The sequence below is a fragment of the Anopheles merus genome, chromosome 3R (assembly GCF_017562075.2).
Source record: "Anopheles merus strain MAF chromosome 3R, AmerM5.1, whole genome shotgun sequence".
Classification (NCBI taxonomy): domain Eukaryota; kingdom Metazoa; phylum Arthropoda; class Insecta; order Diptera; family Culicidae; genus Anopheles; species Anopheles merus.
In genome coordinates this window covers 44430729-44456319 of record NC_054084.1, presented here as the reverse complement: position 1 = coordinate 44456319, position 25591 = coordinate 44430729, and the positions used below count along the sequence as shown (strand labels likewise).

The window sequence follows — 25591 nt, the reverse complement described above, 5'->3', positions numbered from 1 at the left end:
AGATTCACAAACACTGCTCGTACACTTACAATTTTTATTATTTTTCATGAAAGTGACGTTATTTTAAACGATAAACTATCATGTAATGTTATGCTATTTTTTGTTTGCCGTTTCAAATGCATTTTCTTGCGATATTCATGAAAATGCAAACACTGTTTTTGTTCCTATTTTCGGCAGTTTGGTTCTATTTTCGGCAGGCTGTGCTCCTATTTTCGGCAACTTTCGGCAATTTTCGGTGCTCCTATTTTTGGGTGAGTTTCAAACAAAGTAGGAATTGGAGAAATGAGACTGCCTGGTGGCTATAGAGTACGGCTCCGACTGACTCACAAAATTATTATTTTTCTCTCAAGTTATTGGAATAGTTATAGTGAAAATGGTGATATTTGATACAAGAAATGTGGTTGTATGTGTCGACATACGCATTGTAGTGTTCTGATCAAGTTATAAATGAATATTCAGCAAAATCAAACGTGTGTTATTTTTTCAAGTTTCGGCAGGCACCCACAGCAGTGTCAAAAATCAACATTTACCGTGTAAATGTATTTTCGGCAGTATTTAAAGTGAATAATTACTTGTTTTTCGTGATTTCAAAATTCCAAGCGGGCTAGAATAACTGCTGTAGCCATAGAATCTTTTATAAAAACCACACATTCATTGTGTTAGTGCTCTAGTTCCCTTAATAATGAAACCTGCCCAACTATTCGCTGACATCAAATCTGCCGAAACATGTTGTACTCTGCACATTTTGTTTGATGTTTTGAAAAATATACCAGGAAATGATAGGAAACTTCGTATATGAATAACAAATGAGCATATCTCTATTTAAAAAATGTATGTTGATACAATTTCCAACGCGTTTTTGCGTCATTACACGTTTTTTGTTACCCTGCCGAAAACAGGTACACTGCCGAATACTGGTACAGTTACCGTAACTGAATTCATTTCAGTAATGCAATTTTTACTGAAAATCTGCAAAATAAGTAATCGTTACACCGGAGATCAGTAAAACATATTACTGAAAATGCAGCAAATCATTCTATCAAATCGCTCTAACAGTGAGAACATCAAAACAATACAACGCGACATTCACTTGCTTTGGTAGGCGCTTACATACATCGCGATAAAGTTTCGGATGTAATTTCGGCTTGCGAGATTATTGTGAAAGAATTGGCAACCGTGTTGGTGTGCTAAATCTTCACATCACTGTACTGCTCTTGCTGAAATTTCGTGATGACCGTTAGTGCTTACCGAATGATCAAACTTGTCTCGACAAAATAAAGTTTATTATTATGCATAAGGAACGGTCCTTAAATATTTATCAAACTTTATGAAATAAGAATGAACAAGAGCTGAACGGACTGCCACCATGCGCCTCAATAATCAATAAAAACCTCAATTTGGATGTTTTTTTCAACTCTTTTTAATCGCAATCAATTACTGAACAATCAGTAATATCAGAATGGCTTTACTGTGATTTACTGTGAAGATTACTTTAAGGATCATTAAATATAATTTAACTGAATGGATTACTGAACATCTAAATGAACATACTAAAGTAAAATATACCTTCAGCGGAACGCAAATAATTAGTTCTATCAAATAACTAGGTAAATCAGTGCTGTTCGGTGTTCGGGATATGTATGTACTAAAAAAGAAATTAATGCGAACAAATGGAACGTTCATATGCAACAGCGGTAAGAACGATTCCAACACTAATTTAATTTCAATCCTTAATTTACATTCTAGCTAAAATTTATGTTTTGAATTGTTAAGTCTCTTATCTCCAATTGGAAATCTTTGAAACTAGCAAAAAATCTGGAAATATATGATGTTTTTAATTTGCATGATTGTAAAATCCACTCTGTGCGAGAAATGAGTGACATATTTTTTTCCTATTCAAAAATATCGAAGTAAAAATAAGTCTTTCCAAAATGGAATTTAATTTTAGAGCACAGCCACCCAATTGAATATTAAACTGTACTATCAACAAATACTACCTTTAAGCTAAATTTTCTATAAAAAGACAAATGTCTTGCATCAGAAGCAATAAAAAATGTGCTTGTGATCTTGATCGATCAACTGCTGACCGTCATAAATCCGACTCACTATTCTATGAAGCATACATTTATGGGATAAGATTCTACAAGGATTTTCCTGTATCTATCAGCACCAAATGTTCGCGTCGGTTATTTTTAGCACCAATCCTCATGTGCCATTCTATTTGAGTTCAATTTAGTTTCGCATCCTTTCCGTTCCGCAAAGGTGTTTGTGACCTGGTAACTGATTTTGTTACACAGCATTACGTTATCGATTTCTGCCCATGGTCCAGCTGTACTGGCCTTACCAAGAGCTGCTTCAGCTCAATGTGCTGGTATCGCTCCCAAACTTTCGCTTTTATTTTTGCCCTTTTTTCAATGATCCTTTGGTGGCAAGAGCAGTTGGAAACCCGCAAAATAAACAAATAAATTACACTTCTTTATTGTAGGATTACAGACAGTGCGAACGTTCTGAAGGTTACCGGATCGAATCCTTTGGGTAGCTTGGTAAGTTTAGTTATAATGCCGAACCGGTAAGATATTTGTGAATGAAGGTTTTCGACTCGATTAATCGTCTCTGTACGGCCTTTTTTTCAATCGCTTTTCTACTTTTGCACCAGTTTTCTCGTAGTGACGCATATCCCCTAGCAGCGTTGACAGGCAAACAGTTCAATTGAATGCGTACAGCGCAAGTTCGTTAAAATTCAATCTACTTCGACCACCGACCTAAGGGCTTCAAATGGAATTGTAGCTTTGGTGGTAAAAAAGAAGCGCTTTGAAAGAAAATGGGTGGTAAAATGAGTGTTTTTCCACACCGCGTGAAAGGTCTCGGTTTTCCAGATTACGCAGCTGGCGCCAACGAGCTGACTAGAGTTGTTTGCTGTGAAGTTGTGGTGTGGTTGTGGTGCAGGCGAGTAGGAACGAAAAGGGAGTCTAATCAAAATTTCAACAACCGACACTAAATTTTACTCCCCGCTGTTTTTTCACGCCGGGAGGGGCTAACAAGTATTGGCAGAAAACACGGCCCCGAAATCTTTGTGGCTGGCCGATTGCTTCAAAAATAATTGGGTAAACAGATTATTGTGATTGGAATCGATTTGATCGTAGCGGTTTAAGGAGCAAGACCTCATGGAATTGCTAAAAAATGTAATTCTGTCGAAAATTGAATTTCAATTGATAGTTTTGAGGTGTAAAATAGCTGCATAAAGACATTTAATTTTGCTCGCCTTTCGAGACCGAGAAGGTGTGCCATTGAAAGGTTTATGAATGGTATTAGATTTGACACCTAATTTGATTTGTTTTGAGAATGATGCTCGGTCAATTGGGGGGTATTTCTTTCCAATGGTTTAGGGCCGTTTTGTAATTCTTATATCTGGTTGGTGAGTTTTCTTGCAAAAAAGGATGGTTGATTTAAATAATAAAGCTCTGTTTAACAAAGGTGCGTAAATCTGCCATCAATAATAAGCGGCACGTTTTCCATTATGGTTCGCCGAAGGGTTCAGTTCAACTGACAGACTATCGAAACTCCTTCGGATTCTTGCAACTTATCTTAAATGCGTGCAAAATATTCTTGAGCACGTTCCGTGTACTCAAACACACACACACTCTGAACAACGTTGAATTACGTTGAAGTAAAACAAATCCTACCCGTACCACCGACTTACGATACTTGCTATGAGTTTAACCTATTTGGAATGAGAGCTAGATGCCAATCGATTTCTTACTATGATGTGTCCTCCATAAATAAAAAATTGTTATACTTAGTAATTAACATAAAATATTATGAAATCTATGTAGATCAATATATAAGTCTATCCAAAAATATCCATAAGAGACTGTTCCAAGCTTCAAGTCTGATAAAATCTTGTAGCTTAGCATACAAATTTCAACGAACATTTCAAACACACAAAAGACACATAAAACCTTATCATTACCACATAATTGCTCGTTGTCACGTAGTCTGCGCGTCCATTTTTAAGAGCATACCATTTCTGCCTAGACTGGTTTTATTACAGCCATTGTCGTTTCGTCACCTCGTGCCTTCAGAGTGATTTTAGCGCGGAAATTTCGAAATGCAGTTCGTTCGATTCAACTGTTAACCAAAATGGAAAAGAAAAGATCCGCACAAGGCGATAATGTGTTTCTGTTTGGTGCTAGCACGGGTGATTGACGAAAAATGTAGCGCAACTGTTCCAAAGCGGGGGGCCTTTCTAAAAAATTTGTTATGGATTTCTTTCTGTCTTTCGTCCGCCACATGGAAGCACATTATTCTGGCGTCATCAATCAAAAAACTCTGGCCTGTGAAACGAAAAAAAAACCATTGCCATGCCAATGCTACGCTGCTGGATGTTGTACCAGTTGGTAGTGAAAAACGAAACTGGATAAACGGGTAAGGTGCACAGTAGAGGCAGGAAGCAACCCAGAACCCCAATAGCACATTGCCTTGCTTCCGTAGCTTTGGCAAACTTTGAACGATCGAATCGGACCATCCAGTCCCGACTATGTCTCCTCCGAGCTGCTCTGTTCTCTGAGCTGAACTCCAGAGTACTACAAAACCAAGCTACAACAACAAAAACAACAACAAAACCATTCCTCCTCTCCTCCCCTCCCCCATCCACACTCTGGTGATGTTTTATCTTGCGCTAATGCTGCCAATCGGCCCTGTAGCCTCGAGATGATGATGTTTGTAAAATTGGGACCCCGGGAATGAAGGATTGCTTGGTCATGGTTTCGGAGATTTAGCGAACTTCGGATCCGGGTGAAGTTTTGCATTATGTTGCCACGGGCCATGTGGTTCGCCGGCCAGTTGCGTGTGTTTTTCTTTCTGCTGTTCACCAACGCTTCCATCCAGCTGGTCGGGTCGTGCTGGCTGGCGCAATGCAGTGGTTTTGCCGATGGAAATTCAATCAAAACTTTTCCATCCATTCTGCACATCCCCACCGTTCTTCGGCGAATTGTGGCGACTTTTCCCAACATTCCTTACCTTCCAGTTCTGTTGATGGTCTCAAAAATCGCAGTGCTGTTCGCACGGAAGTAATTATTATTAATGAATGTATTTTTTGTGTGCGACAGTTTTTTTTTGTTCTCGCTCTGCATTCATTTCCGTTGAGTTTCGCGGTTCTTTTTGCTGTTGACATTGAATATAAATTGATTGTTTATTTTGGGGACACTGTTGTCAGCCATTGTCGTCACCGCATCAGGCCAAAGGACGCCGTCTGATCGAACAACGATCGTTAAATAAACGATATTTAAAGCTCAATTTCGAAACCTCGAACCTCGTTCACATCGTTTTAACCGTGACGAAGCAGGATGAATGTGCGTGTAAACATGGCAAAATAAATGCCCTATTTGAGGTGTTAAATACGTGAGTTTTATCATTATTCGTCAACTACCGTTTGTTGATGATCAATTGTAGGCATCATTGCATATATGACTGACAAAAGCAAACATAATTAATCAACAGCTCAACAATTCGTGATAAAAAATGCTTTGTAAATCATGTTTATGCTAAACATTTGTTTAAATTCCTTTTTGATTTTCACTTAACGCGCACTATAGCATAAAATCAACATTACATTAAACATTCATTTATGTAATAGGAATCTATTGGAAAACCTAGCAATACCTTTAGTGTTTAACAATTTATAAAACCATTGAGTCAATATAACCAAAATAATAATTGAACTTTACATATGTAATTATGTTCAACATAACATATGTAATTTATGTTCGTCTGTTAAATTGTGTTATTATTTCTTTAATGTTTAAATAATTTTTAAAGGAAGTTTAAATTATCTTTTAACTAAAACATCGGTATGATTTTACTAAAACAATAATAATTCATAATCCATTGTATCTCATAGTGTACGGATAAGTTGAACAATTATCAATAAATTTTTGCTAAAATCATTCCCACAGTATTTTTTATGTATTAAACAAAGCTATTTTAAACTACGATACGTAACCATGTGGCAATAAATAATCCTCGTAACATAACATATCGATTTTTGCTTAATGGTTTTAATCTTATGAGGATGTTATCGATTAAATTGACCTCGTTTAAAAAAAATCTTCATGTTTCTGTCCATGTGTTAAAGTTCAACACACGAATACATATCAATTATCCTTTTTTATCACACGTAAATAACATTATTAGCTAAATATTTCCATTAAGCCATCCGATGGAAATTCAATCTCGGTTTAATACACGTTGATTCTTCTTTCAAAAAAAATGGGGAAAGTCTAACAAAAAAATCTAAAGATTAAAGAGATTTTTAACCTTTCCAATGGCTCGATTTATCATCAGTCCATGTGCAAATACCTAACACTGGCTCAAATCACGGCAATATGTGACACGGATTCAGCAGAGGAAAGCCACTAATTTGCTATTTCCGCTTGTGAGGTAGGGAGTGTGATACTATACAACAAAAACAGAAACACTATAATCGACACCATTATCACGGTTCTCCGGTTTTGCGGTGGCTAGAGCAATTGCATAAATCATTCGGTTTAATTAGTTGCGACTATGATTTAAAATGTTATGAAAATAAGCAACCTAATTTCGGACCCGTCGACTGTTGTCTTCCCTCTCCGCTCCTCGAATGCAAACCGATGGGCAAACCAATTTTGTCGCACTCGGTCGGTCGCTTTACGTTGAGATTCCAGCAGCGGCGGTAGTCAAATATTTAGTACACCCGTGGGGCTGAGTTTTTCACCAAAAGGCCAGTACCAGCATAAATCGCATAAATTTCCCTAATTGGTGCATACATGCCCGCAGCCGGTAGGACAATTTTGCAGAATCGACATTTGAATTTGTTTGAGCACTGTGGAGAGAAAGAGAATTGTACTCAGAGCACACTGGCAGCAACAGCAACCAATATTGAAGCTTTTTACAGTTGCAGTCGAACATGTCCGATTTCAATCTCTAGTTTTCTCCATATACACTTCGCTGGTGCACTAGTCGTTGACTAATTTGCATGAAATAAATTATACGGCATGCCGAGTGTTTCACACCACACGGGAGAGTTGTTAATTACTTTGGACCGTAAGTTTAACGATTAACGATTAGACAACCAGAGCTATTTTAGAAGGACTTTACGACTTAGGGTTAATGGTTACGGTTTTTTAAATAAATTCACTAAAACCGAAGCCATCGAGAGACGTAGGATGAAACTGTGCTTCAACACGGTTCTAGTAATCTAAATGAAGAAGCATTCAATGAAAGCATTAATGAATGAATGAAATAAACATGTAATGCATGTAATTATTCAGCTCTGATTTAATCATCTGCACTCAGAAACACTCTGTAACATAATTTAGCTTAATTTTTTACCCTTAATAATGCCTTTGTAATTATGTTACAGGATGAATATGAACAGTGTAAAGCTTTCACATGAAAAAAGGTTGTGACTAATGTTAATTTTAGTTTTTGATCAGCTAATTTGGAATATATATTCTGCCTTTTCAAAGTTTGAAATATTGTTTAAACTCTGTTGATTTGATTGTTTGTTTTTTTTTCTTCATTTTGTTCTTCATATTGACTTTCTATAGGTCACGTAAAAATGTCTATACATTCTACCGGATAATCTATCATGCTGTCGAGAGATTTTTGAATAATCTTTGAAACTATTAAAATACGGCTACTAATTCCAGATCTCCATGTATTGGTCAATCATCAAAGTAGTTTTTATGTTTTTTGTTCAATGCTGCTAAAAATGGACGTGACTTTTCTCCGAAATCCAAGTGTTATGATGTTTAGCTATAGGTCACACCATCCTATGCAACGTTCAATAAGTCTTGCGTTCGCATTTAACTAAAGTAGCAACGCGGTTTCCAGCTAAACGCTTCGAGGCAATGAATGTTGTGCTTGTTATAAATGCAGTACAGAACCTTGGAGTCAACTTCAGGAAGAGCGTAGTTGGTATGTTATTTCAACGTCCTCCGGCACTGCGTAAAGAGCTGATGCACAAACATGTTCTCCATCTTTGGGTGTGGTTCGCTTATAAGCTCCCGGTGCACCAGCTTGTGCAGGCCTTACCGATACGCTCCGAACAGAACGGTCCGTAGCTTGCGGGTTCAATCGATATGCTCAACCCCTGTTACTGTTATCTAGTCGTGCAAGTGTCGGTTATGGGTCAATAAAATGGCCAGAAGCTAAATCAATAAAATGGTAAACGTCATCAACTTCCTACAGTAGTTTTTGAAAGGTTGAGTCGTTCTTCGAGCACCGTAGAATCATCCACATACTGTGTCATTTAGAGTATGAAATGTATCCAACCTACGGTACCTGTAGGGGTATGCTTCAAGCATTGATGTACGATGGGCGAATGAATCGATGGGAACCGAAACGAAATATGAAGCAATAAAATATATTTGATGAATACAATAAGCCGATGACTCTTTTTAGCAATACATTTTATGTTTCTCGGAAACCATTTCATTAGTTAATGGGAATTTTGGCTTTTGCATTAATGAGCGAAAAGCTTAAAACCCACCGAATTATGATACTTTTAACAAGGATGCCGTTAAGAAAACAACTGTTTTCATAGGTTCACTTACGGATAAAGCCACGTTAGCAAACTTTTTATCGTGTTTTTTCTCTTCCTATGTTCTTCCACGCAATAGCATTACTTTTCAATCTTCACCAACCTACGATTACAGCTTGAGGTGAAACAACATCAAAAATATACACATAAAGCAGTAGGACACATTAGAACACACTTGCGACCACATTTCAGCTACACCAGGTTTCCAAATATTGTTTTCCTTGTAACATCTGCATTCAATGCAGCCACACTGCAGACTAGGAGCCGCTTAAACACATACATACTTCACAAAGCTTTCGATGGCAAAACAGTATTTGGAAGACAAGCATAACGTTCTCTTGAACCGTTGCTGAACGTGCCAAAGAGTGCTTATGGTCTGAGGGGCACTGCAAAACTGAAAACTGATCGTTTCACAGCCATTATGAGTCGATTTAAGAAAATGCGCACTGAATAGTAATGATTTTTCTTTCAATATGCACACTCACGCTGGTGGCACGCTTCCCGCACTCGGTGGGACTGACTCCTTGCAGAAAGAATGGATTTTAAGTACACTTAAGGCTGAAGAGTTTTTTGACACCCAAAGAACCAGTGATAGTTCTCCGTATGCATAGGGGGCAAGCTTTATTCTCGTGCTTTCCGTACGAGTTGAGGTGTTTCTACAAGAATTCTACAAAAAATGCAGCACTATCTGTACGCCCATGAAGGCGGTCGTGAAGAAAGCGATTGCCCAGGACATACCTCGAAACTTGTGCACTGGAACGAGTACGTGAAACACCGTGTGGCTGATGCGAACGACCGCTACTAGACGGAACAGGTTGGTCGCAACGGTCACACTCGGATTGGTGAACATGTACAGGAAGCCGATGATGAAGTAGGGTAAAATATTTTCCATATCATTCCGATGGGCGCTAGAAGAATGCACAAAATAGGAAAGAGAGGTTAAAACATCCCAACCGATAAGCATTTCGAACAGCTGGACCACAAACAGCAAGGAAACCACGCAGAAATATGGCAATGGAAATGTGTTGCATCTGAATTGCAGCTCCAATGGACAGGAGGGATTCGAAAAAATTCCAGCACAACCACTAGCTGCAATCTGACACCAAAACCATCTTCCCTTCCAGATCGTCTGCACTGGGAAGCTAGCCAATACGTGTACATAGCAAAGGTTCAGCTGGCAGCCGTTACATACCGTCGAACACGTTCCACATCCGGATCGTCATACGCAACCTTGCCGCCCGGCTTAACGTCTTCCGGATTCGAAAAGACCTGAAACGAGCAGCCAGCCCATTCGGTGAGATTCACAAATCGGGGATTAACGTACCAACATACCCAGAACCCAGAAAAGGGAGCGTGTTCAGAGTTTCGTCTTTTTGCTTTATTTCGAGCGTTTCATTACCTTTTTGGAGCCACGCTTCAGCCCAGTCAGCACAGACATGAGCAGCATCTTGAGCCCAAGTACGGCTGCCCAAAAGGCATAGGCTTGAAAAACGGCCGGCTCAACTTGCCCGAATACTAGCGACATGGTGATGATACCGGTTTCAATACAAGCGGCACAAGCAATCTACCGGAAGACCGGACCCGTCTGTTACGGAATGCTTATCGCACGAAAGGTGAAGTAATACTAAGCGCCTGAAGGGACTCGGGCTCAACCGGCCTTACCCATGGAATCTAGTTTTTCTTATCAAAGTATAGTGAGAGGCTTATCAGAAGAGTCGAGTGCGAAACGGTGACTGGCAGATAATAACCGACAGCCAAGTGAGCGATATACAGGGAAGGCTGTGATTTTATGTGCATACGTTGATTTATTGTTATTAAATAAGTGCGTGAAATTATTGCAATGTATGCAGTCAAGGATGAGTGATGATTATTATGAAGGTAGCTTTAAGGTATGAAGCATTTCAGTATAACATTAGCTCATTAATATTAAGCTAATAAATTACTAAATCAACTAGTTACGATTTTGTAAGTCAGGCCGAGTCGGGAATATACAGAAGAAAAATGTATAGAAACGATTATGTAAAATAAACAATATTTTCGTATAAAAAGCACTAGGTTTTTTATAATGAGAAAGCAAACATATTTCGTTGTTCCTGAGATCATAAAATGTTAACTATAACTGGTAGCTATTTATTTCAGATATTGTTTAAATACTGCCTTGTAAATACATGATCATTACATCCTGTAGTATTTTTTAACAGGGCCTTCTCATCCAGAATCTAAAAAGCAGTTTGAATCGATAAAACGGCGACTGAAATAATTTCTAAATATAACTACACATCAAGCATTCATACAAAACTACACATCAAGCTCATCACGCCTCAGTCTTCATGCCTAGACCAGCGGTTGACAAAGTCTGGCTCCCGGGCCAAATGTGGCCTGCATCAACATTAAATCAGGAATTTGAAAAGAATTACCTGATTTTTAAATTCCCAACTTTGTGTAAAAAATACTGAACATCTTTTAGAATCCTACTTTTCCCAATTTGATGATGGTAACATGGATTGACGGCTAATCAATATAGTCAAACACGGGGTTAAATTTCACGTATGTGACACTAACATTGCATCTACATGACAATGCTCATCTCCATTTGAAAATAAGAACGAATATTTAAAAAAACCGCATGTTGTTTTTACGTACACGACAATTGCACAGAGTTGCTTTTTAAGAGTATAACGATTCCCAAGAAGTTTAAAAAAACATCAATATTTTTTTGGCAACATGGGAGGAACGGTAATGCTCTTGTTTTGTTGTTTTGAACTCTTAAACACGTTTCGCATGTAGCCAATCCTTAACTGAGGTATCCTTACAATTAAGTAGCAGTTTTGTCATAATAGGAATTTGAATCATTCTTGGAGGATATCATCAATGATATACTATAATACACGCATTGCATTACTTAATTTCATTAACCAATTATTTTGTTTTTAAAATATTGACCTACTGACCCTACTGAACAATAAACATGCTTTAATGTAAAAATGTATGTACAAAAAAACTGCATTCTCCTGGCCCGCGACTGATAATAATCAAGCTAATTTGACGCTTTCTCTCAAAAGTTTTTCGACTGCTGGTCTAGACTAATTCAGTCTGAAAAAATGTAATCAAACGCCGACATGTCGCAATCTCGATCAAGTAAATTTAATTAATTTTTGATTGATTTTTTTTACGCGTAAAGTTTTGGCCAAGAAATAAATAATACAATTTGAAATAATGTTGTCAATTGATTTCAAACTGAAACATGGATAATAAAACGATTTTGTCATTTATACATATATGTTTATTCACAATAGTCAACAGGTCACAATATGACGGATCGCAAGTATCAATTTGGTCTGGTGTCAATTTGGGTAATATACCCCGGATGATACATATTATTCCACTGACACGATGAAATTTCTGTTTTATAACTTAACTTGTATCGTAAAGGCCCCCAATAAATAGTTTCTTAGATGCATTTCATGGCATGATTGATGACATTTGCATCTTGCACAGGACACATTTTATCACTTTGATCTTCCGTTTTGCAAAAACATCGTAACCAGTAGTTGAAGTTTATATTATTATTATCATTATTATTTTTATTACTATTATTATTATTATTAATATTATTATCAATTTCATAAATACCCTCTTCCTTAGTGTCCATTTATATATTTTTAAGCTGCCGCTGACACTACAATGTAGAATCTAATGTGAGGCAATTTATCTTTTTATTCTCCTCCAGCAACCATACTAAAGTGGCCATAACCGTTGGATGACATCTCAGCACACCCTGAAAAGGTCACCATGAAACTGCAGTTCTCTAAATAGCATATAACCCTTCGGCCCCCTCGTGTATCCAAGTGACAAGTAATTACTCTCACCCTTACAGGCCCCGTCAAAATGTGCAAAACTTCACTCACTATCAACGACATAAAACCTCATCACTTTTATCATGGCGAAGAGATTCAGAGTTGACTCCGGTCGTAATAAATTCGAAACCAACAATATTCAAATTTTTGTACAACATCTGAAGGAACTTGACCAAGTGCTTTAGCTCTTTTGGTGTTAGCCCTGCTGTCAGCGTTTACTTCTGTGGCAGGATCCTATGCCAGTTAGATAACCTCACAAGACACCATGAAGTGATGACCATCGAGAAAATGACCCGATTATGATGCCGGTGGTTAAGCTTTTATCATTCTCCTTCTCTTTCACCACGGCTGACACGGGTCACAGAGAGTATCATCATAATTTATGCCATTTGCTCACTTTTGTGATCTGCTGCAGTCCTCTACTGGGTTGTGGTGCACCTTTGATGGTGTAAAAATATGGTATCAAAATAAAAGTGCACCAGCGTCGGCGGCATGAGCATGGAAGGCAAAGTTTGGGTTGACGATTTTTTTATTTATTAAATATGCCACAAACCGACTGCAGCACAATCCTTTTTGAGGCCAACTGCTTCCATTAACCTAGGGTGTGTCGCGTAGCTGTCCTACGGTAGCTTCGCACACAGACAAGCAAGCAACGATTGGATGGGCGTGAGTGGGTTCGTAAAAGTTAATCCAAAACTCAAACAAACCCCGTCGTCTGCGTAGCGAGCAGTGTATGAAAAAGTAAGATACCACAGAATATTAAAATCCTGCAATTTGAAATTCAGTACGAGAAAGGCTTTAGAAAGGCGAAACAAGAGAAGATGAAACGCCGGTTAGCAGGAAGCAGCGGACCAGAAGAAAGGATACAATAAGGGAGGTGAAAAATGAGTATCAAAAAAAGGACGATCAGGCTGGTAGGATGGTAGAATAGTGTGGGAAAAACGAGACGGAATGAAGCGAATTAAGTGTGCTGTGCAGGAAAGAAGACAAAAACACACAATGGTCAAACGGTAGTGTAGTGGGATGATTGGGGTGGCGAGAAAAGTTATTATCACCAGCTTGGGCCAGATTGCAGACGACGGGCTTTGCATTGGCCTTGCCCGATTTCACAGTGTCCATACTGTTTCGTGGAAAAACGTCCTCCACAGGTCTGGTGGGGCGGCGGGAAGATATGGTGGTATAGCCGAAAACCAAACCCAACACGATAGCGACGGAAAATGCTGGTCGATGGCTCTGGCTAGCATAATCTCGTTTTAAAAGGTCGCTTCGCCTTGAGTGGGTGTTTTTATTTCATTACCTTTCTCACTCTCCTTAAGCTATCCCGCTACTTCCTGCGAGCTGGAACAGGCTTTCTGCTTGGCGTTGAATTTCACTGCGCTTCGCGCTTGTCACCCCACTTTTGCTCGACGTTTGGTGCTAGAAATATACACAACCTCTTTCTCGCTCTCCCTATATCCCTCTATTGGTTTCGTGCAATAGTAGGCAGGAGCTCGCAAAAGCTTTCCAATGTACCACAAACGGAAACTGCACGACACTAACAGGTGTGTCGCGGAAGCAGAGGAGTAGAGAGAGAAAGATTGTGGAAAACGTTCGCCCGAAACATGAACCGTAAGCTTATTTTACCTTTAATGGTGGTTATTTTTTCTTCCAATATAATTCCCAAACGTTTGTTGGTTTTTAATATAGCAAATAATCAGAGTGGGTTCGCGAGACTAGATTGAACCAGATTGTATTTGGGCGGTAGCAAGATTTGCTTTGTGCTCATTCGCAATGGAAGATAGAGGTCATGTTTGAATGGGAATGGTTTGTGGATTTAAATAATTTTCTATTTTTAGCCAATTTATTGCTTTTTGTAAAAAACTTTGTACGAACATGTACCAACAAAAGAAGACACAATAAATATACAACAAAAGATGTTTGAGAAGCCTTTTTAGGCAGATTAGCAAATTTGTAGGGTAGATATAACAATATAGGTTTAATTTGTTGTGATAAAGCTTCAATAATAATTTTAAAATGTAAAGAAGTTAAATATTTCATTTAATTAAAAAAACCATCAAACACAAAAAACAGCAAAAATTTTAATTTTACTGACTTATTCGTTCTACCCATAATAGTGTTGCGGCTCCTACAGCAGTCGTCTTGTTTTCCTATAGTGGTCAAAGTTGCCAAATGTTTTCAAGGAAACCAAAATGAAGTTTATGTTTTTGTGATAATATAGAATTTCCGGATAACTAAGCCGACAAAATGTATGATTTTGCTTGACAAAAATAATGAATATATTACAGTATAACAAAACAATATAGAACCAAATGTCAAGAATATATTAGAAAACATACATGCAACTTTCGGCATCGTCTGGGCTGGTCTCTTTTGCTACATATCCATGATAACGTGCTAGGTGCCTACTTGTTGGCGTCTGGAATCCCTTAAATACAGGCAAATGAAGGCTCAGTGTAATAAAACATAAGTTTGGTATTCGTTTACAAAATGTATAGAAATACGAGTTTTTTATGAATTATATTTCTTAAGAATTACACTCATGTTATCTGAAAAATGAACGATTGAATTGTAGAACGTTCAAAACCAGTTCAATGGCAAATCGCTGTAAAATATGTAATGGAAAAATAGAAAAATGTAACCTATGCACATTTTAAACATCTATTAGTCAAATTTCAATTATAATTACGCATGTACTGACCTTTTACAAGATTATATGAAATGTTTATTTCATTAGCGCGTGCGACATCGATTAAGATTTCCATCTCACTTCACATGAAATAATAATTTAACGCTTTGCCTTTCCCCATATGCCACCTCTTCCAATGCCTTTTATTTCGAAGAAAAGCAATCAATTAATCATTTAATAGCTTTTCCGCCGATACACTGCTATCCCATCGAAAGCGAGGTTTTGCTATACTGGTGACATTTCCGATTTGCGTCAGTATTGAGCATATAGGCAAGGTTTTCAGGGAGGAAACACCTTACTGTGCTAGCGGTAACGGAAAATGTGCCGATTCCGCAGCTCAGTAGAAATATAGACATTGTAGCCAGAGAGCACTCAAGTCTGCAAAACATATTTCCTGTTTTGTGGATTTGCTATCTGCGGATACGCACCCGGAGGCTTCAATCGCAGTCCGAATGGTAGTCGGACGACTTGATTATGTCTTAACGCACCACAGATCACGAAACGGCCATTATAAGTCATCAAACTGCACCGAGGCGAGTGGTCGCCCGAACGGCGAATGCATGTTTATCAAGGCCCACCATGGGCCGGACCGTAGCAAAAGTACATGTTCTAATCGAGATTCTAATCGAGCCCCGTTTAAAAGGAATTAGCGATGATGTGCGTTAAAACGGGTGCTCAAGGTTTCTGCTATTTCATCTTCGGCGTTTGTGTGTTTGTGTATTCTTCCCTCTGCTAGTGGAGAGTGTGGGCCGGGTAGGCTTTTCAAATCGCTCAACGATCGTGCCGAGTCACGCTCATCGTCTTTAGGCTGTGTTTGGAGTGTTTCTCCAAGGACGCCGGGATGGAAAAGGATTGCACTGTGAAGATGCTAAGCGTTCAGGAAAAGAAGCTCCTCAAAGCCCTGACGCGGCTGATGATGATGATGATGATGATGATGAGGATAATGAATGAGTAAACATTGAACAGCAATCAAGAGTCGATCGCTTCCATTTTCTCTACACTCTTGCTTCAACATCTCACGTTTCATTCTAGCTACATTACCCTGCGAATCAGGAGCAAGGATAGTTCAAACGGATGGCGTGCGGTGATGTGCTAACCGAGAGGGTTTGTTTAATGTCGTTCGTATATCTAGGTTGCCAGCTTCCATCGGAAGAACATTGTTGAGTCATTTCGAGACGCAAAGCTCTTCTTCAGCCACTAAATGCGAATAGAAGCGGGTTCGCTCGTGCGAAGCCGCATAATTTTAGCAATCTCGGCTTCTCTTTCTGAAAAAACATACAAGAACCGTCTTTCAGCGAAGAGTAGTAGAACTATCGATGGTTTGCTTTAACAGGAAACTCCAAAGGAGTGGCAGTGGAGAGCTCAACCTAGCGAACGGTGGATTTGTGAAACGCTTTCGCGTAGCTCTCCTTCAGGATCCCCTGCTGGTGGTTGTGAGATAATTAGAGAGGGAAAATTCCAATTTACTGAACTCGAAGGAATCCCGGCAATTTTTATACCGCAAGCCAGCTCTTCGTTGTATGCTCGTGCCTCGCAGGGAAATAAAATCGGACAAAAAGCGGTTGAAGGTGGAAAACGGGAGGAAGGTTAAGTTTATCCTTCTGGTGCGTTCGTGCAGCAATCGAAGAAATGGCGAGCTGGAAGCCATTCCGCTTTTATTGGCAATCTTTGTTATGCTGTCGGGGATACTTGTGTTTTGAATTGGGCCTGTGATGTTTTCAGACTAGCCTGGTTGTGAATGTTCATACTGTTTCCGCTTCCTGCACAGTATCTGCTGTTGCTTTTAGACTGCCACCATTATAGCATGCTGATTTGTTGGATGCAAGGTTCTTTTATGAAGCTAGCATTCTTGCTGCTACAGTTTTGCTGTTGTAGCTACTGTTTCTTCTTTGACGCTGCAAAACATCAAGAAAATTATCACGATTACGAATCTTTTCTCCTAGTCCTGCAGTCGCCCGCGTTAAATTGAATGTATCTCCTGTCCTGCTCAGGTCTCTTTTCGATTTTTCCATTGGCAAGCAATTGTCATAATCGTGCTGGGTTCGGTGCACTTCGGCCCGTAGAAACACGGCGTAGGAATCGGATACGTTAATTAATGAGTCAATTCCAGTGTTGTGGAATTGCAAATCAAGGCTAAGTTATGCTATCGATGATCTAATTAGGATTAATATATTTAAGCAGGCAATTTGGTTTCAAAACTAAAAATGGGACCATTCACGATTCTAGTCAGCTTTTTTATATGGAGTTTGACATTTTTGGGTAAAATCATGACTCAACACTCATCATGTAAACCACACATAAAACTAGCCTGGAATTTTCAGCCTAGATTATTCTAGCCTCAAAGCTAGTATTAGATTCGAGTACCTGCTCGAAAAAATGGCAAAACAACGTCGTGTTTTCATTTATCCCAGGGTGTATTCAAGACATCAGGTGGTGGATTCTAGAATCAATGTGTATGTAGACCAGGTGGTCTCAGAGCTCTTTCATACCGGACGAATGTGACAATTGGCGCGTTCGACGAACTTAGTTCATTCATAAAATGTATGAATGAATACTAGGCAGTTCGTGGTGCAGTTACACGTTGAAACCAAAAATCAAAAGCATTGTAAAAACAGGTCATTTGAAATTGTTTTGATTAATGAAAATGTGTGCAACACTAGTAAACAATTGTATGTAACATATATTAACATTTTTTGTTAGGCCCCAAATCGTTTGAACTCTCATGTTCGCGAGTGCGTCGAGAGTTCGTGCCTATTTCGATATATTGAGCTACAGCCGGACTGAGCTACGGTCGTCCAACGCGCGAACTGTCACATTCGTCCGGTGTGAAAGAGCTCTCATTGTCTGTTTTTTTACAAAAAAAATTTGGACGTCACTTGTTGACAGGACGAGTGTAAACTTTTGCTCAAACAGACTTACTAGTAACTTGATGAATACTCGTTCATTCTCGTTCGGTTTTTAGTTTAATTTGATACAATATGTTTCAATCAGAAAAAAAACATTGGTTCATTCATTCTCATTGTTTAAGTATGTAAGTAAACATTTATTGAATTAGTTCTGATCGATATGCCTATTCTAAATATGAGGATTTTTCAAACATTTTACGATTTTGTGTGTGTTGATAAAGGTTAAAACATTGCTAATTATTTACCCTGCAGATTATCCTACAACTAAAATGTTTCTGCTGGAAATGTTAATGGGAACGATGACTCTTGAACACAGTTAACTTTAATAAAACTTTGGAAACAATATTGACAATTTAATGATTGAAGGATGATGATGTCATTCCAGAATGGTTATTGACATTCGAATTACTGGCGTATTTCACATTGATCAAAAATCAAATAAAGCCATGGTTGCTGATTGGTCGCTGGTTTACAAAGAAAAAAAAAGTGTAAACAAAAGCGTGCTTTGTAAACAGTGTGGAAGCATAAAAAAGACCCTGCAGGAAAATTGAATTTCTCACCTTGCTGATATTAAAGGTAATATCATCAACGGCTGCCGGAGGAATACAATTGTTAACGGGAAGTAAGATAAAGAAACAAAAAGTTCGGTGATGTTTATCGATTCCCAGCTAGCATGCACCGTTACTGGAGTGCAGAAAAAAGAAAATTCTAGCTTTGGCCACTGCCAGCCAACCGTTGGATCTTTACACCAAATTAATATCTGAAGCTGATATGTAAGAACATGATAATGTGGCGACTATCGTAGAATGATTTCGACATTATTACTTTTTTCCTAACTTCTACCAACTTCTTTTTGTTTTTCTCTTCATTGGCTCAACAGCCATTGTTGGTCAAAGCGTAACTGTAACACTAGTGGGCTTGGTTTTCAGTGACTTATAAATTACCCATAGCAGGATGGTCAGTCGTACTTATTGGGGCAAGGTTTACTCGTTGCTTGAACCCATGACGGACAAGTTATTAATTTGTACAAGTTGACGACTTGTGGTCTCGTGGTACGACCGGCCAATCTGTTGTTCAGTTTCTATCACCTGTTGAATATTAGGCTTAAGATACGGTTTGCTATATATGCGGCGGCCCGATTACAGCCAGAATCGATGCCCATCCTGGCAGTAATCCCGCAACAAAAATTACTAGTCCGTGGTACCAATAAGTCTAGGAAATCTGTGTTGGCCGGTATGGGGTCGTTACGCCAACAAGAAGAAGCGTTATAGGTGAAATAGTCTCAAGATCTTCATTAAGTTTTATCTTTTTATGCTTCCAAAATTAGATGTATAGAAAACATGTAGGTACATGAGTTAATTACAATACGCAAAACCATATATGATTTATATTTCTGAATTTCATGGAATTTTCTCTACGGCAGGGCGATTAACAGAAAAGATTTGTAAGGCAAGATCCTTAGAAGAACAAGATTTACAGATAATCAAAGCATAATAGTTTCTGCCATCTCAAATGTACCCAAAATCTTTTGAGAATACATTGTTTCCTTCTTGCGATATGGATTTCTTGAGAAAACATCAAAATCAATCCATTCTGCCTCAGTCAATCATAATGTCACAAACACAATAACTATTTCGAACTTATGTATCAGCAAACCCGTTTCGTTTGGATGAATCAGATCAAAGAGTTCCCACTCTTACAAATTAACTCATCTGCCAAGGACTTTGTATTTTGTCGCTTGATCTAAGACCTCCTTTTCTAGCAGTTTCCACAATTAGCCAAACATGATTTTCAGAAATCGTATTATCAGCAGCTGTCAGGTGCACAAAATACCCTCCTGCTGCATAGTAAACCTGATTGCAAAGGTAAGTAGTTTCATACAAAATAATGTGTAGCTTTCCAACTTACAACTTTCAGTATGTGGGATTGACCATTGTAGGTTGCAAAGATGGTGGAATGTTTTCATGGTTTTCTGATATTAACCTTTTAGTTATATCACATTACCATGCACACGTGAAAGAGCATAAGAATTTGTTGTTTGTAATACGACTATTCTGGTATCATAGTGAGTAATATTGTTCCGACTCTATGAATGTTTACGTATCTTGCTGAAGCCAAAGTTAATCCTGCTGTCAACGTGTTCACAAGTAATTTTCAATATACCATATCTAGACTATAACAGTACCGTACAAATACTTGTATATGTATGGAAAAGGTTGTTTTTTATACTTACTATATCTTATGTTGATTTTAACATTCTTTAAGATACTTCTTTTAGGCGCAGGAAGATTTAAAAAATGTCTCATCAATCCTAATTAATAAAAACCAATAACCTGAAATTTGGATTTGCATTTGTTTTACCAAAAACCTTTCAATTTCTGTTATTTATGAATGATAATGGGTTCTATTCAAGCGAATTCTTATTCAAATAATTGAAATGTTTAAAAATACTTTGTATCCAGGTACTGATCTAATTTTTCTCACCAAGCAAACATAGTATGATGCTTCTGTAATGTTTGTAAACCAAACGTTTTTCTTCTTCTCATAGTCCGTCCCGCTTAGCCGGCTTGCCTCAAAAACACTCATTGAATACCCTCACACCTTCACGATCCCACGTTCACTTGAGATATGAAAGGTTGGAGAATGAGTGTTACGGCGCCATCTACTGAGCCACAATATCAAACTGCCGGTTGCAGAACAGCTCGGAAAATTGTAGGTGGCTCTTGTGATAGTTTTTTACTGCCTGTGGTACCTTTTGGTGGTTATTTTTGCTGCCACATGCTTCCTTATTGCTGTGATGATGCTTGCGGTTTACACATCACTGAACCGATGTGCACTGTTGCAATCATTTACCGATGTAAAAACTCAATAGCTTTAGCAAGCTTATACTAAAGGCTACCAGCTAAGAATGAAGAAACCAATTTCTCCTAGCTATGGGGTAGTACTACTACGCTGGATGCCCCTTAAATGGCGTCAACACACATGGACATACTAATGTGAAAGAAGAAAGCTCCAGAAGGCACAGGTTCAGCTAGAACGTACGAGTTCAAGGCACAATCTTGGACCTGGCTTGTGTAAATATTAAAGCTCGTTTGGCACATTTGGTTGCATCCAAACCGCATCGAAGAAAGGATCTTCTACCTACCCATCCATTCGGTCTTGCCGCACTGCACATTGTTAATTACATAGGATATCAAGCAAATTAAAACTAACGGTCGTGATACGATGCTGTGCTGCAACAACCGAGGCATGGTAGGTTTAATTCAGTTTCTTCAACTGGAAAGTCGATCCAGCTCAGGAAGCGAAAATGACAACAATTGTAAGATATCGTCACAGGTGATGTTGTCGTTGGACATGAAAAGCTTTAATTGCGTGTTCTGAATGAAAATGATTTCCATTTTAATATTCATATTTATAGATTAGTTCACATCATACTATTTATAAGTGTGCAAATAAGTTGTTTTTTTTCAAACAGTAAGAAACATACTGTTTTTAAACTATAGTAATCTATTCTAACAAAATTAAAAAAAAAAACTATAGTTTAAACTATAGTAATCTATTCAAACAAAATTAAAAAAAAACAGTATCCCAGTAAAGCACTCATTGAACTATGGTCTTCTTGTGAGCTTAAAGCATAACCAACCGAGCGAACAAGCGATAAAAGTGAAAGCCAAAGGTTGGAAGCGGTGATATAATCTTGAAGCAATTAGGATACCATGTTTTCACACCTGACGTGGAATTGCATCCCTTGCATGAAAGTGTTTCCTCACTTCCGCTTGCTTCATTACACCCTTATGGAACCGTTGAGTTTTGCACATCGTTATAAGTTCAAGTGTCCGAAAGCGGTACACAGTTAAGCGTGGGTAAAATGGATACGCTTTGTTCTCTTTGTGTGCTGACTGACACTGGCGCGTACTCTACTATTCCATGTAGAATGCACACTGGCTTACAAAGCACGGTTGGGCAGATTGCTCGTTAGTACTGTGCTGCATTAATTCGTTTTTCTTTATATCTTATGTTTCATCTGTTGGTCTAATTGAGATGCCTAAAGCATGTGGGCAAAAAAGGTATTAGGAAACAATGGAAGATTATTTTTTCAGACAAGTGTACTGCGCAGTATTGTATATGGTGTGTGCTAGTAATTGTTTCCGTGTGAAAGTTTAATTATTTGCTCCGTTTCCGGAAGTCAGGCGCTAACAAATGACAAAAAGTTTTTAAAATATTTGAAATACAATGCCGGCCCTTCAGACATATTCTAAATGGTTGGACAGTAAGATACTACTCAAATCTAAACTAATTATTTTTATTCAGTTTTTAGTTTAATTTACTTGTTAAAATCATAAGTTGTTTTGTTTTTATTATCGACAAAATAGCACCATTTTTATAATTGTTGAATTTTAATTGTTGTTCACATAGGGTCAAGTTAGTAGTTTTCATTAAGACAAAATATGAAATGTATTTTTTTTCAATAATTTTATTTCTAACTCTCACTTAAAACATTGTTTCGTTCGACAGGCCACTGGAAACAATCTCTTTTACTCGTCGAGGCAAAGTTGAATTCGGCACACAAACAACAGTTAAAACGAATGGAAAAGAAGCACATAAGAATTTTAAGTGAACCATCGAGTCACGTACCTGCCGCCAGCAGCAACCACAGTATGGGAAGCCGTAAATCCATTACGCTCGGAAGTGATCCCATGCTCCACAGTAAGGGAGAACCCTCTTTTTCGGATTCTCCCTCTGAACCTCACTAACGCGCACCACACTCACCAATGGTTCAGAATGATTTTCGGTCAGCTTCCGGGCTAGGGGTTACGTACACTCGTTTTTGCAGTAGCGGCACTCACTCGTTTCACATTTGCTCATTTACATGCACACAGGCACACTCACACAAACACAATCTTTTACGTTTAGAAGATCCAGAACTCTGACCTCATTGGGTGCACGTTCTGCTTCCGATGCATTCACAAACTTCAGTTCACTGCAAATCTGTTTCACAACACTTTTTCACATTTTTTGTATGATCCTACAAAACACCAAAAGCGGCAGGTTGTTAAATCGTTTTGATGGTGAGAAAGCGGAAGATCAAACCACAAAAAAAAAGAAGTATCACAGACTTTTGAGGTGCACATAATCCTGTTGCATAGAGAAAGCACCAGTAGGGTATTTTAAAGGATAGCCTTTTGCCACCCAATCTGAAGTGCCAACGAGTGCTGATGGGATGGTAGTTTACGCTTCAAGTGTTATACGATGGTCTCCAAAAACAAAACAAAAAAACAAAAAAAAATCCCCTCACCCGCACAAACTACAAGAACGGATGGAATAAAGCACTCACAAATTTTCACCACAAATACAACCTAAGATGCAAAGGAAGGAAATGTTGGCCGGACACGATCCATTATATGCAAGGTGAGAGAAAGCAACCAGAACCACCTTAACCAAAACTGGTTTCACCCCGATAAATGGAAAGCTCGGAGAATTCCCTGTTAGCTTGTTGACTTGACTGGTCCTGTTGCTGCTACATTGCTGCTTCCCATCGCTGGTAGCAACGTTATGGTGTTTTATGTTTTTGTTTATACTTTGTTCCATGCAGGAGTATAATTTAAGGACTGCAAGGTTTTGTTGTCGAGCTTTAATCACAGATTTGTTTTGGTGTTGCTTAGCAATAGGATCGCACTCTTTGACTTTTTTGAAACACATGAGATGATCTGCACAGTCTTTATTGTGGTTTAAGTTATTTATTTATTTTTTTTTATTTTTTGATAATTATCATTCACTCTTACTAAACGTTCCAAAGTTGAGCATCATTAGCATCGAGTAGGAGATTTTTGTGGGACGTATCATATTCTCCTATTTTCTACATATACAATTAATGCTATGTGAATAAATAATAGAATCTTTGCAATTTTGGGTGTGTGTAACGATCTCCTCAAATAACCCTACCGGTCGGGCCTTTTTTATGGATTGAGAAAAGTGTTTACTTTTTGTTCACTTTTTGTGGCGCCGCATTGTGAGGTGGAAATTTATTCACGTGTTGGTCGACCTGTTTTCGAATTTGTTTATTTGTATTTGTTTTGAAAAGTTCAGTGTTGTGGTAAGCGCCAGCCATTTTTTTAACGTTGGTCAAATCGGCATCGTTTTTTTTTTTGAATGATTTCAATAATTTAAATAATACGATAAATAAGATTTCAATTAATAGAAATGATTTAAGAAAACTACGATGTTCACTTTAAGCAATATTTTTGTTTTATTTGAGCTTATTAAAAGGGTTCAACGTACATATTGAAATAATACCTTACATAACCATATCGCTAAAGTAAGTTATAGAAAAGCTAGTAAAATTCATACCAATATTTGTATTGATTTATTTTTACATTGTAAGTTAATCTGATTTTAAATACGTGATAGACCAAAGTCATAATATCAAATCTTTGAATTTTTATGCTCATTAATTACTACCAAATAAGCTCTTTAATACTTTACTTTCAACCAAACGTTCCTCCTATCTTTTACTCAACTAACTTACTCAAACGTAAAGCATGTGCCTTGATGAATCCTACATCACGCCATGATAAGTGGCCGAGAATAATTCATGTTTGAAATTGGGAAATTTTCGCCTGCCAAGATACACGTGTGCCGAAAAAAACTTCTCCACACACATACACACACACACATCATTACTACCCGAGGCTTAGATGGAATATTTCTGCCACGCGCGTGGAATCCGGTTCCAATGATGAGGTGCCACGGTTTCGCTTACATATAAAAATCACTTGGTGTTCACGATTTCCTACACGAGAAAATTGCTCGTTTTGATTATTCATGCCCTTCTGTGCTCGCCCCTCCGCTCCCATGAACGCCTTGGGCATGTATGAAGCAAGAAGATGAAACGTTGGTATGATCCTTTGGTGACAGCGGACCAGATTTTGCCATTCTACTGGGATTATCATTCGGTGGTGGGATGTTTTACAGTGGTGAGTAAAAACTGTAAGTACTTTGGTTTATTTTTTGCTAAACTTTGCTCCTACTTTGAATCGACCCTGTATAATGTTTCGGAGAAAGTTTAAATATGTTATCCCTCTGCGTAACAGAATGGTAGGCGAAAGTCAATTGGGATTATTAAAAATTTAAACCAATTTTTAAGCCAACCTTGGTACTAACCCCTTGGTATGCTTAATAGACATTCCGGCCCTGTATACGTGTGCGCTTGTCAAAACTTTTTCCCCGAAACTGTCGCTAAGGCCTAAACATGGAATATATATTCTAATCTCTTATGCGACACAATTCAGCAACAATTTAATGAATGCCTGACATCGAGCCTTCCCCATGCCGACGTGCTTGGAATAGCAACGGGGGAGGGTAAAGCGAGTGGATGTATGGATGGTGAAAAATAAAAGTCAAGAAAATGTACCCATATGCAAACACACTCTGCCCGAAACCTTGAGCCGGGTAGGGTTTCGGTACGCGCAAATGGTATGACGAAGAAAGATTGTACTTAGTATTCCACCGAAATGGTGACTTGGTTTGTCTGCTTCTCTTCTTATAAGGATTATTTGGTGTA

At 38.3% G+C, this 25591-nt stretch overlaps 2 protein-coding genes across 9 annotated transcripts in view; both read right to left on the bottom strand.

Annotated features, from left to right (window-relative positions):
* Positions 1-25591, bottom strand: part of LOC121596845 — an 83371-nt gene that overhangs the window by 44460 nt on the left and 13320 nt on the right. For all 8 annotated transcript variants that reach the window (XM_041922144.1, XM_041922138.1, XM_041922137.1 and 5 more), the window contains one exon: positions 22666-23056. In XM_041922144.1, the coding sequence (XP_041778078.1) occupies positions 22666-22729 (64 nt within the window). In that variant the 5' untranslated portion in view covers positions 22730-23056. The remainder of the gene's footprint in view (positions 1-22665; positions 23057-25591) is intronic.
* On the bottom strand, positions 9141-10214 carry LOC121596846 (prostaglandin E synthase-like). Its single transcript, XM_041922146.1, has 3 exons — positions 9981-10214; positions 9774-9850; positions 9141-9489 (listed from the first exon to the last, which is right to left on the bottom strand). Exons 1-3 carry the CDS (start codon positions 10104-10106, stop codon positions 9249-9251), a joined length of 444 nt encoding a protein of 147 aa, XP_041778080.1. The 5' UTR covers positions 10107-10214; the 3' UTR covers positions 9141-9248.

Coding starts and splice junctions, on each gene's coding strand:
- LOC121596846 (XM_041922146.1), bottom strand. CDS start 10,106: ATGTCGCTAGTATTCGGGCAAGTTGAGCCGGCCGTTTTTCAAGCCTAT. Junction 9,851..9,980: donor TGAAGCGTGGCTCCAAAAAG/GTAATGAAACGC, acceptor TGCTCGTTTCAG/GTCTTTTCGAATCCGGAAGA. Junction 9,490..9,773: donor GATGTGGAACGTGTTCGACG/GTATGTAACGGC, acceptor GCATTCTTCTAG/CGCCCATCGGAATGATATGG.